This window comes from Pyrgilauda ruficollis, unplaced genomic scaffold (genome assembly GCF_017590135.1).
Source record: "Pyrgilauda ruficollis isolate IOZ18807 unplaced genomic scaffold, ASM1759013v1 scaffold26, whole genome shotgun sequence".
Taxonomy (NCBI): domain Eukaryota; kingdom Metazoa; phylum Chordata; class Aves; order Passeriformes; family Passeridae; genus Pyrgilauda; species Pyrgilauda ruficollis.
The window spans coordinates 3,083,889-3,097,906 of record NW_024523933.1 but is presented as its reverse complement, the minus strand read 5'-3'; the positions used below and the strand labels follow the sequence as shown (position 1 = coordinate 3,097,906).

The 14,018-nt window shown below is 38.4% G+C and overlaps 1 protein-coding gene across 1 annotated transcript in view; it reads right to left on the bottom strand.

Annotated features, from left to right (window-relative positions):
* The window catches only part of SCEL (sciellin), an 86,955-nt gene that overhangs the window by 46,673 nt on the left and 26,264 nt on the right, over positions 1 to 14,018 (bottom strand). The window contains exons 2-4 of the mRNA XM_041471252.1: positions 7,675 to 7,758; positions 7,454 to 7,566; positions 867 to 945 (exon numbers count right to left, since the gene is read on the bottom strand). Of these exons, the coding sequence (XP_041327186.1) occupies positions 867 to 909 (43 nt within the window). The 5' untranslated portion in view covers positions 910 to 945; positions 7,454 to 7,566; positions 7,675 to 7,758. The remainder of the gene's footprint in view (positions 1 to 866; positions 946 to 7,453; positions 7,567 to 7,674; positions 7,759 to 14,018) is intronic.

Below are 14,018 nucleotides of genomic sequence, written 5' to 3'. Positions count from 1 at the left end.
GCAATCTGCTAATACCTGAGGCCCTGGGCTAGCAGAACACTAGAACCAGTACTCTTTTCTAGCCTAATGAATTTTCTCCCGAGCTTCAGCTAAAAAATTAAACATAGCTCTGATACAAAAGATCAGGTCACATGAGCACAGGCAGATGCAGCTCATCTCTGTCTCTATTTGACAATAAAAATGTATGTCCCCTATGCGTAGAGCCAAGCAGCGCCCTGCTGTGGCTATGTGAATTTTGATGCACTTGAGCCTGGCACATCCCACCTGAACTACGTCCTCATGCATCTCAAAACCTTTCAGTCTATAAAAATATTTTTGAGGTTCAGGGAAATGGAAAATTTCATAATGTTTCTAGTTTGCCTCTGGTTATTTCTCTGCATAGAAAGCAAATTACAGCCCTCCTCAAGTTTTACTCCTCCAGAGGACTAAACAATAATCAAACAATGATTAAACAACTTTTCTGACTCCTTCCCCCATTCTACTTTTCCTCAATTTCTCCTCATTTTCCCTGTGCGGGTCAAAGAGATGGCGCTGAGACCAGTGGATCTTCCCGCTGCCCTTGCAGCCACTTTGCTCCTGTGGGTTTTCCATGACAACCACACCACCCTGCTCCTCACCACCCGGCTCCCTCGCTCCACCACACTCTACTGCCCAGTGGGATGTTCTGGCCTCAATCTCTGCCAGCCACAGCTTATGCACAGCACCCAGAGTGTGGCATCTGAATTGGGTCACAGTAGCCCCGATCACCCTCCTGCCACTGCTCTGTGAGGGAGCTGTGCCAGGGGCATGGAGGGGCCTGGACAGGAGGGAGGCCGCGCCTCAGCCTGCAAGTGCCCCTGGAGCAGGAAATGGAGACTCAGTATTACCGCCTTGATTAGGAGACTGTTTTCGTATGTTGAAAGCTGACATTTGTCCCGTGGGATTGTTCTGTCCTTCTGCGGGAATCTGAAAGAAAACATGACAAAGAAAGGAAGTGAGCGTTGTCAGCGACATTAGGAATCGGCCCCAAAGACAGGTCAGGTTTGCTGTCCACTTCGGTCATCTCCTTGCACAAGTTTAGTCTGACAGGCTGGAATGGCTGAGGGCTGGTCACAGCTCTGCTCAGAGCGAATCTGGTGGCTTTTCCCTGCCTGGTGACAGCTATGTGCATCCCTGCCCTGCTCCTCTGCCTGTCACCCTGCCCCTTCCCTGTTGGGAGCTCCTTCCCTGAGAGCATTTGGTGTGGTGAGAGCCTGCAGGGGCAAGAGGAGTAATACGGCTGCTTCCAGCCGGGGCATGCCTGGTGGGCTGCAATGGTCTGGATAGCGCAGTCCTGCTCAGCACAGCCCGTCCGAGTTCCCAAACAGCTGCTGGCTGCAGGCAACCTTAGCAAGCTCGAGTGATATCAGCTCTTAGCGATTATCAGCTCTTCGTGATATCAGCTCTTTAGCTTGCTAGGTGCCGCAGCGAATGCAGGGAGAGAGAGGAGAAGGCTGTGTGAGGTTCCGAAGAAATTCTTTATTGGGGTTCTCAGGGACAGCTCTTCTGCTGAACTGGGCAGAAGCAGGGGTTTATATAGGGTACAGGGGTTTTGGAAATTGTCCAGTAGTAAGGGTCAGGGGAAAGTGACCTCTAGGCTTACAGAGAGATAAGCAGGGTCTGAAGGTGGAAGAGAGGGATTTCTAGGCCCAGTCATCGTGACTTGGCATTTCCTAGCTCAGGCTTCTGACCGCCAAGGAGCCATTGCAGGCCCTGGGCCGGCTACAGAGGAGTACTGCAGAATGGATTGAGGTGGTCAGCTGAAGGGGAAGATGCTATCAGTCCCTGGCACAGCACCTGGAGCACAGGTGAGCCCATCCCGCCCTGCTGATGGGTCCCTCAGACTCAGTGGCCAGCAGCTGATGCAGAAGGCCAGGATGGAAAGCAGTTCTGCTGCTCTGCAACAGTTTTCTAGTCACTGACTTCTTCCCTTACTTCAAATCAGGTTAAAAGCCTCCAAGACTGATGATTTTAAAAAAAATATATATATTTCGGAGTTGAGCCATTCAAAAGATTTCATGTTTTGCTTTGAAAGTGGATTGTGAATACCAGGTTTCCTAGAGAAAGCATCAAGCAGAACCAAATGACATTTTGATGACAGAAAATTGTCCCTTAAGTTAAAAAAGCCCCAAATGCTAACGTTGACTTAAGAGTTTGGGCAAAACTGACCCTCTTTAGCAAAGGGATTCCTTTTTGTAAAGCAGCATTTTCCAAGAAAACAATGTTATGCTGGAAAACTCACAACATGCTCCACTGTCAGGCTGCTAAAACTTACAGAAGCACCAGAAAACTGACAGAAGCAGTCCTTAAAAATCAGAAACATTCTTGGTTCTCTGGATGATAGAGCTATCCTTTCTTTCTTTTTGCAGATGTGAAATGTATTTCTTACACACCTAAAATAGAGTGGAGACACTGTGGCCTGCGGTTCTTTCTTTCCTGATGGAAGGTGAAGATTTTGGATTCTGGCAAAAGCTTAAGAATAATGCTTACACTGACAATAAAACATTGTGGCTGCCACAAAGGATTGCACTTAGAGCACATTTTTCTTTTCTTTGCTTGTGCTGCCCAACAATTACTAAAAAAACCTTATGATTAAAAATAAAAAACAACAAAAAACCCACCATCAAAAGAATCCCAACCAGCCCCCAAAAAACGAAAAAAAAAAAAAACCTCCCAAAAAATATCCCAACAAACAAACCAGCAAACAAACAAGAAGCATTAAACAACTAGAGATCTTTCTAGAAAGTAAAGATATAAACACAAAACTAATACTGGAGTCCAAAGTCTGCATGTATCTCAACCAGTTGTAAAATTCCAAATATTTCTTAAAGTTTAAAATTCTGGCGTTTTAAAAAGGCTCCTAGCTGCATTCCATTTTTTAAAGCTCAATTGTTGGTATCAAGCAAGCATTGGCACGGTGTGTGTAGAAAACATGTGACTGCTGGATCTGGTTCCCACACAATAAAAATATGCTCAGGGCTATGGTGAGTCTTATTTACTTTGCAATAGGTTATAAAATGCCTTTTAAAAATATTTATGTAAGGTTTTAAGCATATGTGAACTGAATTTCCTAGAAATTGTTCAGGTAGTTTTTTTAGATAGTTACCACTTTCACTATAAATTTTCCTGAGTCCCAAGATGATAGAGAGGTCTCTGATTTACTTTTTCAGCTTAGGTACAGCTGGACATTGATGTAGTCAGTCCCAGGATAATAGAAATTTGATATTTCAGTATATTTTCAAACAATGAAAACTGGAACTTCTTCATCTCAAGAAGTAGTAGTTTGCATAGAAGGATTTTGGATTTATTTTCTATTAAGTACTTTTAAAGCCATTTTCTAAGGGAAATTAATCATAAGACTTTGAAAAAGGAGACTTCTTTTGTGAAAATTAAACCAAATGAAAAGCAACTATAAAGAGGCTTGCAACTCCTCTTGTATCCATGAGAGTCCAGTGTGTTTCTTTCATCCTCCGACATTTAATTAATACTGGGGTTTTTCTCATCCTATATTAATTTTTTAATATTTTTAGGGCAAAACAATATTTCTGTTTCACATGTGTACAGCATCCAGAATAAACTGCTGCATAGTGTCCCAACCCAAAAGCAGTATGCATAAATGAATCTAAGAAACAGGTACACTCCCTTTTACAGTCAGCACTGAAAATGTGCCAGGTTGTCTGAAATATTAAACCCAAGCATTTTAGTCCTACAGAATACTGCCATTTTGTCCTTAAGGCTTTCCTCTTACCCTGAGCTTTCAAGTTTTATATCAAAGATTAATTCATTAAAATTTAAAATGCAAATTAAAAAAAATTTACTTTAATCTGTAGCACAGACAATCAAGAATCATCAGGGTAAGATTTAAATTTTAGGGCTTAGAAATGAAAAGAATCTTGCATAAAGAGGAAGAATAGAGCTCATCAAAGCATTTTTCCTTGACCTTCACTATTTTGAAGTGTGTGTGTTTGTATCTGTGCATTTAAAAAGGGGAGTGGACTAGAGATTATGAGGATGCCATTAGTTTAAAAATATCAGCTCATAAAGATTTGGAACTGTCACATTATTTACACAGGTCAGTGAACAGCTCATCTTCAGACAACAGGGAGATAAAAAGTTTTTAACTTTGTAAATGAGATTGTGAGAAAGCAGAGTTACAGCTTTCTGTACTATGCTGCAGTAGTAAACTATGTTCAGACATTTTTAATAAGATCTCAACCACCGAAGCAAAACAGCTCAGCTGGAATGCAAAACAAAAACAAACAGGAATGCAACTCCAGTGTAATTTGAATTTAAAAACAGCGTCAGGAAACTCTAAACGAAAATTAAAACTGCCCTGGCCAGTCCAGTAAGCAGCTTCTAAATGGTTTTAAGACATGCCACTCCTAGATTCAGACCCTCAAACATTTTGTGGGAAATCCAAGCATAATCCCAAAGAAATTCAGAAAAACTTCAGACTTGGCTTCAGGGCAAGTAAAAGTACATCTAATCTGGCAAGAAATTCCTCCAAAAGCAGCACAAATCTCTAACACTATTTTTATCACAAATACCTGTATTTACACTTCTACATCTCCTTTTCATCTCCTGCAGTGACTGATCAGGAGAATACCTCAGGCCTGCCTTAAATTCTGAAAGCCAGACCTTCTAGTTTTCAGATCATCTGAGCACACCCATTCCTCCACCACAGAGTCCTTCTGCCTTCCTTCTGCTCTTTGTGATTAAGCTTCACACATATGCATTGCTGTATTTAAAAAAATACATAATAATAGAAGCATTTCCTGTAAGATTCATGTTTTCCACATCAGACTGAACTACTTCCAACAACAAAAAAAATCTTTGCTCTTTGGCTTCTAGCTATGACAGTAATTAAGACCTTATTCATAAGAAGTCAGTTGATATGTATTTTGCTTCTAATAAAACAAGATTAATTTCCACAGCTTAGAGGCAAGAGGCCTCTGCATTATCACCACACTGTATAATAGTAAATGTTGAAGGAGTGTTGAGAGAGATACACCTTCTTCTTTTAAAAGTCAAAATATTTGTTTTTATACTGAGGTTTTTCATATAAAGCATTGCCAAATTCAAATGCCTATAATGTCAAATTTCCCACTATTATTGATGAACTGGGTGATACAAAAAGTGGTAGCTGAACAATTGACTTAAAAAAAGGAATGTTTCAGAATTTGCCTGTCATCCAGCTTCCCATGCTGTATTGCTAAACCAGCCTCAGTTGTAGAGAAGTTGCTGAGATTGGTATGTCCACATGAAACACCAGCTGGAATAAACGGGTTCCATATATGGCTCCACACAACCACAGCTTGCTGGCTGCTGTTTGCTACATGATCTTCAAGTTCCAGCTTTTTGAAAGCATCGAATATTTGCCACGTGAAAAAGAAAATTGGCCTATACTTTTTTCTTTCTGTATCCAAATTAACAAGCTTGCCACCAAAATGTGATCTTCTTGAAGAACTACTCTGCTCTGACCCAAGCCAAACAGTCAGTACCCTGTGAGCAACCAGAGCTCAAAATTTTAGAATCATTCCATTAGATCTGAAGACTTACTTCAGCTCTACCTTTTGTTTTCCTTTGTTTTCCCTTGTAACTCTTAATTCTGTAATATGTGGCTTATCTTTCATTTATGTGAGCTGAATGTAGAGAATATGATGGTTTAAAGAAAAGCACATCTGGTCTGAATCATAGTTATGAAAGACACAACAGTGTATCCTTGCTTTCAGTTAACAACTTTCAAGTCAGCAAACTTCATTATTTCCTCCATCATTTCTCTTGAATATAGTGTGAGCAAGCAATTGAATTAAGTAATCCTGACTTGATACAGGATAAAGATTTCCAAGCCCTACTAAGACACTGGGGACACACATAATTGCAGCTTTTCTTCAAGACAGGCACTCGTAAGTGTGTGAGGTAACATCTTTCTGGTCTGGAAGTCAATAGCAATTTTGCTGTTGTCCGTATGCATCCTTTCTCCCCTCAGATAACAGTGCTGTGACTTGGCTGTCAGATCTACCTACCTATACCTTACTCTCAAATAAGAATTTTCTGATTGCAGATAAAGGCTGTTTTGCAAATCACTATCACAGTCAGAACCATTCAAAGCTGTACAATCCTTCATAAATCCAAACTTGTTATGACAGACAAGAATATGATCTCTTCAAATAGTCTTAAAGGCCCCTTCTGTCAGGTGCAGACCTATATGTATAACTGATGCTCTAATTTCTTCCCTACACAATTGCCAACAGTAACATGATTCTGTTTGTTAGCTAATCTTTTTGTCCTTTGCTAAAAACTACATTTAAAAATTGCTACATTTATTTTACGGACATTCAACAATCACAGGAACATATTCCTAAAGAGATTTTTTTTCAGGAATTACACATCAGAGCAATAGCCATATGATACATTTGTGAACTTCTGAAAATAACACATTGTGTTTAAATAAATATTTTATTCTACCGTTTTGTCCACAGAACTAATAACACAGAAAAGAGTTCACACAGAAAACAGAAATAACATGTATATTTGTGTAAGAGAGAAAACAGGCAAGATAGGACTAGAGACCACGTGAATGCATGACAGCAATCATTCACGTATTTGTAGCTGAAAGAGCTCTCAAAACTGGTTTTTCAAGATGTGGGCGGAGGAGATTCTGTTTTGAAAGAAGCTGTGGAACTGTCACTAATGTAAAATCAACTAAATCACAATCCAAATTTGTATGTATTTGCAAATTAGAAATATTCATTCAGTTTTAAATGTAGTATTTTTTTAATAGAGTGCAGAAAAGAGGGTGATAATTTTAATTTTCTTTATTCAGCTCTGTCATTCAATTCACTAGATTTTTGATGAAGAACGCTTCCTGTTTATACATTGTTCAGGTCATTGTATAGATAAGTCCTTGCATTTAAGTAGAATGCGTATTTTTGCAAAGGTGAAAATGAAATGGAATTGTTGGTTTGGGGTTTTTTTCCCCCAAAATAATAAAGATAATTCAAGCAAATTATAAAAGAGTAAATACTCATTAATTTTTGACTAAAACTCCAAATAAAGAAAAAAAAAAACAATAAAATGAACCAAAGAGCAAAAACAACATTAAAACAGCCATTCATGAAAAGTGGTCTGAACAGTGAATTTATCAGAGAATTATCACTAGAATAAAATACAATTATCAATATAACATAAATGATGCAATAATTAAGGTAGTATGGACAGAAGAAGTCAGAAAAGTCCCAGGAATCTGAACACCAAAACTGTGTAACATTCAGAGCTGCATTTTCATAGTCAAGTTCTCCATACTTCTTGAAAATCAGATCCTTAGAAATGGCATTCTAAACTGGATATCAAGAAATCACAGAACATCTGAAAATGTAGGAGTTTCCCTACATGGTAGGGAACAGTATAAAACCAGAACAGTTAACATCCTTACCTAGGTATGGTAGAAGTTAGTGTCCTAGTGTGGCTCAGTGTGGTTAGTCAGCCTGGAAGGGAGTCACAATCAAAGCAGACTGAGAGCTGAACTGTTCTTCCCCATCCAGCTGTCTGAAAAGTCAAGAGATTTCTCATTTAGAGGCTGAGTCACTTAAGGAGGAGGTAGGAGGTGTGGAAAAGGGTGGCACCTTGTAGAAATACCAGATCAATTAAGCGTACGGGTGAGTTGTTGTCCTTCTGTGCTTGCTGTTCTTTTCAAGTGCAGTAGGATTGGGTTTCACAAAATGAACTGCCTTCAGAGACCTTGAAAACAGAAAACCAAGCAATTATCATTTGGAAAAATATGCTAGAGTAATTTGGATTTTCCAAGAAATATGTGCTGCAGAGATATAGAGCTGCCTCTCAGCCAGACTTGCAGGTATTTACAGGGATGAACATGAACACCCTATTTCACAGAAGAGAAGTTCTGCAGAAGTGTTACATGGGGATCACATGCTGGGATCTGATCTGCATCAAGTATTTGCACCGTTTGGGTATGTGGGCAGAGGCAAAAGATCTGGGGGGAAATTCCTCCCACATGAGATCTTGTTGCAAGCCTCTCTTATCTCTGCACATTTGCATTGCTCCTTCAGTACTGCCAGCAATAAACAAAGGAGGGAAGAACTTGTGTTCAGTTTTGGGTTTTTTTTCTTTCTTTAAAATGGCTGCAAATAGGTTTGTAGGCTAAGAACTGCATTAATGTTAGTAAATACAGTAGTAGGAAATCAGTAATTTTCTTATAGGAATACTTTGTACAACTCCATGCTTCTCTTTAAGATACAGAGGCTGGTTTTAATGTATCTTATACAAGCCCACATTATTTTATATTTTGGCAACTTTTGTAATGAAATATGTGAAAGGTTGTTTAACAAGATGCTGGCCAACCTTTAGTCCTATTATTTTTTGTGAAAATTAAGAATTTCTTTGAAAACAAAAAAGCAAACTGACATGAATTAACTTAGTAATAGCCTGTATTTTTATTCATGGTTGCCTTTTCATAGGCTTGGTACTTAGCAGAATGAAGCTACTCTCCAAACATTGGTTCTGTTTGATAAAAGACAGCTGATGAAGCAGAACAGCAGACAAGAAAATACCACATATTATACAAATAATATAAACTATTAACTACCATAAATCTCAGAATTAATGAATACAAGCACGCACACATTTCTAAATTTTGTACATCTCAAGTTCTGCGTCTCTTAAAGTCAAAAATACTTACAGCAGTCCTGGAATTTTCAGGTACTATGTATTTATCTTTTTACAGTCAAGAAGAAACTTTTGTGAATACATGTATTTACAGACACATTGAGAATTTAGTTGCCTCCCATATGAAACAGATGTCTTTCTCCATAAGAAATGAGGAATTAGCATCAAATGGGAATTAGCTTTAAAAAATTTACATACATTTTCATTTGAAATTGACATCTAGCTTTTATTTATAGTAACACCTGAGAGTAGGAATATCTTCTTTTTTGAAACATTTTTCTTTCAAAATTCAGGTGCTACATGATGTGAATTTGTTATCAGTTTCCATTCAATCAGACAAGACCCACTTGTAAATCAGAGATATGCTTAACCTGTCTCACAGCACTACCTTCTTCTTCTTCTTTAGCCAAAGTGTTTGAGAAACACAAATAGAGATGCAAACAATACAGTCTGGAGAAGTTAAATTTATATTTTCCTGTAAGTATGGCCTTTGAACACCCCAAATAAGCCCAAGGCTTATTGTAGGGCAGTCCTTGCTAACTCTTTGGTGTCTGGTGTGACAGAGCAGACAGTCTATAGGAAGATGCATACATATGAAATTCCAACAATGGTGCTGACCTCAGCCTAGGAATGAAGCAGGCCAGCTGTGTTTTAGTGACTGTTCTGTGACCAGTATATTCTTTGGATGGTGAATTTTTGGTGTCAGTTATGCTGATTACTTAGTATTTCAAAGCTGTAAAAAATAACTCAACCTTTTTTTTTTTAGACTAAAGTAAATCTGACTTACTTATAAACAGTCTGTCTCATTTTCTGTATTATAACCACATGCAAGCATTGTTCCTAGTGAATAAAGAATATATGATGCAGTGCTGTATATCAGGAATTAAACAGTTTCACCATAACCATAACAGTGAAAATGACACATAACTATTTTCCATGAAAAAACTTCCTATACGCTGAAGAAATTCAGCTTTCAGAAATTCAGAGGAACTCAAACTTTGACTTTGGATCTCAGTATCACATGTAACACTTACAAATCCAGCCATGCCCAGAATGTGAGAACTGTTCTACAGTCCGGTTTCTTTCGTTTTTTTAATTCTCTAGTATAAAGTCCATATTAAATTGAAGGAAGAGTAGAAGTGAAATACAGCAAAATGTAATTTCTCAGACTATTTCAGAACTTGAATTATATCTCCCTTAGTACCTTTCTTGCTTTTAAGAAAACATCCAAGTTGAAGCACAGATTCTAGACAGAGATTTTTCCATAGTGTCAGAAAAGAGCAGTGCAAAAAATACAAACAAGTTTGTATTGACAACTGAGTATGTATTTTACCTAACCATTGCACTGGGCCACGTACTACTACTGATTTCACATTTCGAGGATATTTTTATTTTTATTTTTAGTTCAACCAGTGAGGTGCTTTGGTGCAAACAGTAACTTGTTTCATATCTATCTATCTATCAATAATCTACTTGCTGGAACGTAATTAAAAACTCTGCTTTTGTTTGTCATTCTCTCAAGAAGAAAACAGGAAGTTCTCTGAAAAGTAGATACAAACATAACTGGCAACATCCTAGGGTTATATAACCCCATCAAAATCATTCTGATAGCTTGATTTAGTAATTTATGATAGAAAACAAGAAATATCTTAGAATTCTTCCCTACAATAAATCCTCTTTATTAATAACCAGCAATTAGGACACATTAGTGATCAGTAAGGAGAGGCCACTATCTCTTGCAGCTTAGGTTTTTGACACAGTCTGGAGGACATTTCAAGCAGGCTCATTTTAAATACCTCATCTACAATGGAGGTTTATTTGCCATCCAAGGAATTCTCACAATGCCGCTAGGAAACTGACAGTGACTTTTAAAACAGAGTAGCACTGGCAGAAAACTGAACAGAAGTATTTCACAAGTACCATAATTCAGTTTTGAATGGCTTATTCAGTGTCATTAAAGTCAAATGCTTATAGCACCCTACAGTGGCAATACATTACCATACTTCCCAACTCTCATAGTTTTCTGAAAAAGATGATTGTGTTCAGTGTTCTTAGCTTCAGCTTATTTGCTTTTCTAAAAATTCTATGTCCCTTGGTTGCTAATAAAATGCATTTTTCTCTACATGATTTTCTTGTCAATTTTTGTTGGTTTTCCATTTTTCAGTACAAAACCTACTGCAAAATATTGTGCTACCTCAACATCTTTGTTAAGGTTTATAAGATAGCATAATGAAAATAGTATAGCATAGCCTAGCTCCATTGAGCTGTTATGTAGATTCACAACACAGCATGTGGAATGAGCAGTAACTCAGAAGAAAATTTTTAGACAAATATTGTTCTGTGACTCCTCCCAAAAAGGGAAGAATACTTTACTGAATATATTTTTTCATATACTCAGTGCTCCAGAAGAGAAGTCCTGTAATACTTCAGACTTTCCAAGTAGGATAGGTTAACTGTGGGTTATAAGATTCTATAGCTGATATGTCCAAAAGATTTGAAGACAGCCTAGCAAATAATGTTCAATTTTTTCAAGATAGAGTAAAGCAGCTACATTTAAGCTATTAAATGAAACATACCAAAGCCCATTATCTGGCCTGAGGACAAAGGAGCACAGCATGTTCTGTACCTGTATCACTAAAGTTACTTTTTAAAAAGAACTGTGTGGCCTCATCCACACTCCTACTGAAAGCAGTCCAGAGCTTGTAACAGGGAGATCTGTCCATGCCTTAGTCTTTTTTCAGAGACAGATAATTGTCATGAACAATACTGTGTCAAGGACTGTGTGTGATAATAGTATGGACAAACAGAGGATATTGCTCAGGTCCAGATCCTATTCCTACTAAGTTAACTAGTACGGACCCATTAATTGGCCCTGATTTCTCCAAATTTAATTGTGTTCAATAGAGCTCATGTCAAAAGATGACTAAAACTAAACACTCTGAAACATATAGACAGGTGTAGGCAGTGGATGGTGCCGAGCTGCAAGGCAGCATTTTGCAGAGCAACACAGCTGGTTAATGTCATCTTTATTAGGGATGTGGGTTGGACATCTGTGCCACCTGCACATTTTTCTTGCTTAAGCTTAGTGTAAGCTTACCTATGTACATAGACAGCAGTTCCAACAGGTTAAGTCAAAAGGGAAGGGGTCATTTATGTAAAAAACCCAGTGCAACAAATAGAAAAGGAAGTGATGCTCATGCATGGGATGACCTTCCTCTTGAAGGTGACTAACAAAAGGCCTGCTCCTCCCTAAATTCCCAGTGCATCCCTACATAAAATAAGCTGACGGTTGGGACCTGTGCTACGTCTTTATACAGAGTTACTTTTCACCTGGGTGAAAATAATTAATCAAAGTAATATATTGCCTATGGGTACACCCTTGCCAAGAGGTATTTGTGACTCAGAACCAGATTATGAATGTCTCTGTGAATCCTAGCAGCACTAATGGCTGCAACAGAGAGGAGAGGGAGAAATAGGAAGTATGAGTTTTTTTCCATGGGCAGGTTATTCTAACATTATAAATTCCCCCTGAAGATTCTGGTTCTCATGCTCCTAGATAGACATCTTATAGTAATGATCTAATGTGAGATGGAAAGCCCTTTTCTTCATGGGCTTCCTTGCTCCTTCTAGGAAGGATATGGGTTTTAAAGGTAGATAAGCAATGCCCTGGTTGCTTTGCAAAGGGCAACTACTGGCAGTGCCAAGTACCTACAGTATTTTGTAACAACTTTTTTCTATCCTTTATGCACAAAAATTAGAATTCTTCTGCCTAATTTATGTGCAAGGCTCATGCTGTTACAATCCAATGATTAAGAGGTGCCTCTGCACAGGTTTAGGTGCAGATGAGACCATATGCCCAAGTCAATGTTACAGATTTATTTGAACAATGAGTGTGAGGTAGAGAGATAGAAATAAATAGAAAAGAGGTGAGGGGGACAAGAAGGATGGGTGGGAAAAAAGAGAGAGAATGAGAGAGAGAGAGAGAGAGATGGGGGTCCCAAGCTTGTTCAAAACTTTTCATCATTTATACATCTCTTATTATTTAACATTCTTTCTCTATTGGTTAAACAATTCCCTCAACTCTAAAGCTAATTAGTCTGCATGCTCTGTCTTTCTTTTCTTTTGAGCTGGTGGGTTTCATGGGTAGGTGGGTTATGAGTCAATGGTCATTATCTCCCCCATGAATTGTGTTTATTAGTTTTTCCTTATCTTGGGAGTTATGCCAAATGTCCTTGTAGCCTGTAAACTCTGCATTCTTTGTGTCCACAATCAATGATATGGTTTTCTTCCCAAGCTTTGCTAACCTCCCCCTAGGCCTGAGATCACTGGAGCGTGTCAAGCCCTAAACTTCAGCAAGTTCTACAGACAGGTATTTTATCCTCCAACACACAGACAACAGTACCACCTTTATACAGCCCAAGTCCCAAGTATCCACAGAGACGTATCTAGAGGGCCTTGGTGACCATTGGTGATTGCAGATGCCATCTGTCCCATAACTGGGGTGATCCTTGTTTGACCAGTGATATGCTTATGAACCATTTTTTCTTTTCACACAGTTTGCCATGGTGAAAATTTTTGTCCATATCCATTAATCAGAATGTGCTGACCAGATCTTGCCTTTACCAGGCCTGGAATTAGAGCCTTCCTGTCTCAAATTCATCCCTTCTCTGCCCACTGTGGTGGCTTATTTTATGGTAAGTTCCTTCTGTGGCCTAGCAGTGTTTGAGACAGGCAACTGTGCTCTTTAACTCTTTAACACACACTTAACCTCTCAAAGAACAGGACAAGAAAGCAACAGCTTACAAATTGGAAGGGTCACTTAGCATATGACTAAACCCAAGTTCAAATCATTCCTCCTTTTGGTAACAGCTTATTTTTACCAGCAGACTACCTTAACCACTGAGTTATAATTTTTAGTGTAAGGGAACACAATTACCTGGGGTTTTTTACCTCCTGAAAGTTCAAATATTCACTGGAGAAAGACTAATGCTACAGCCCTTTTACTATGGCATACAAATATTTGCCTTGACTACTGTCAAAATGAATATTTAGATATTATGTATGGAAATCTCTTTTTTTTATGTTGTAATTTCTCAGCACTTTATCACTTGAATTGTTTAAATAGGTAGACATAAGAGTTATTTTTTAATACAGTGTAGCAACAGCTGTTGTGCAAAGGCAGAAGAACCTAACACTTTCACTAGATTAAGTTACTGTCAAAGTGAGTGCAGCATTTCACAAAGTCTGGTATGGAATACCATAATGCACCAAAGATAATGGATTAACTTTTGCCAGCCAAGCCATTTCCTTTAGTT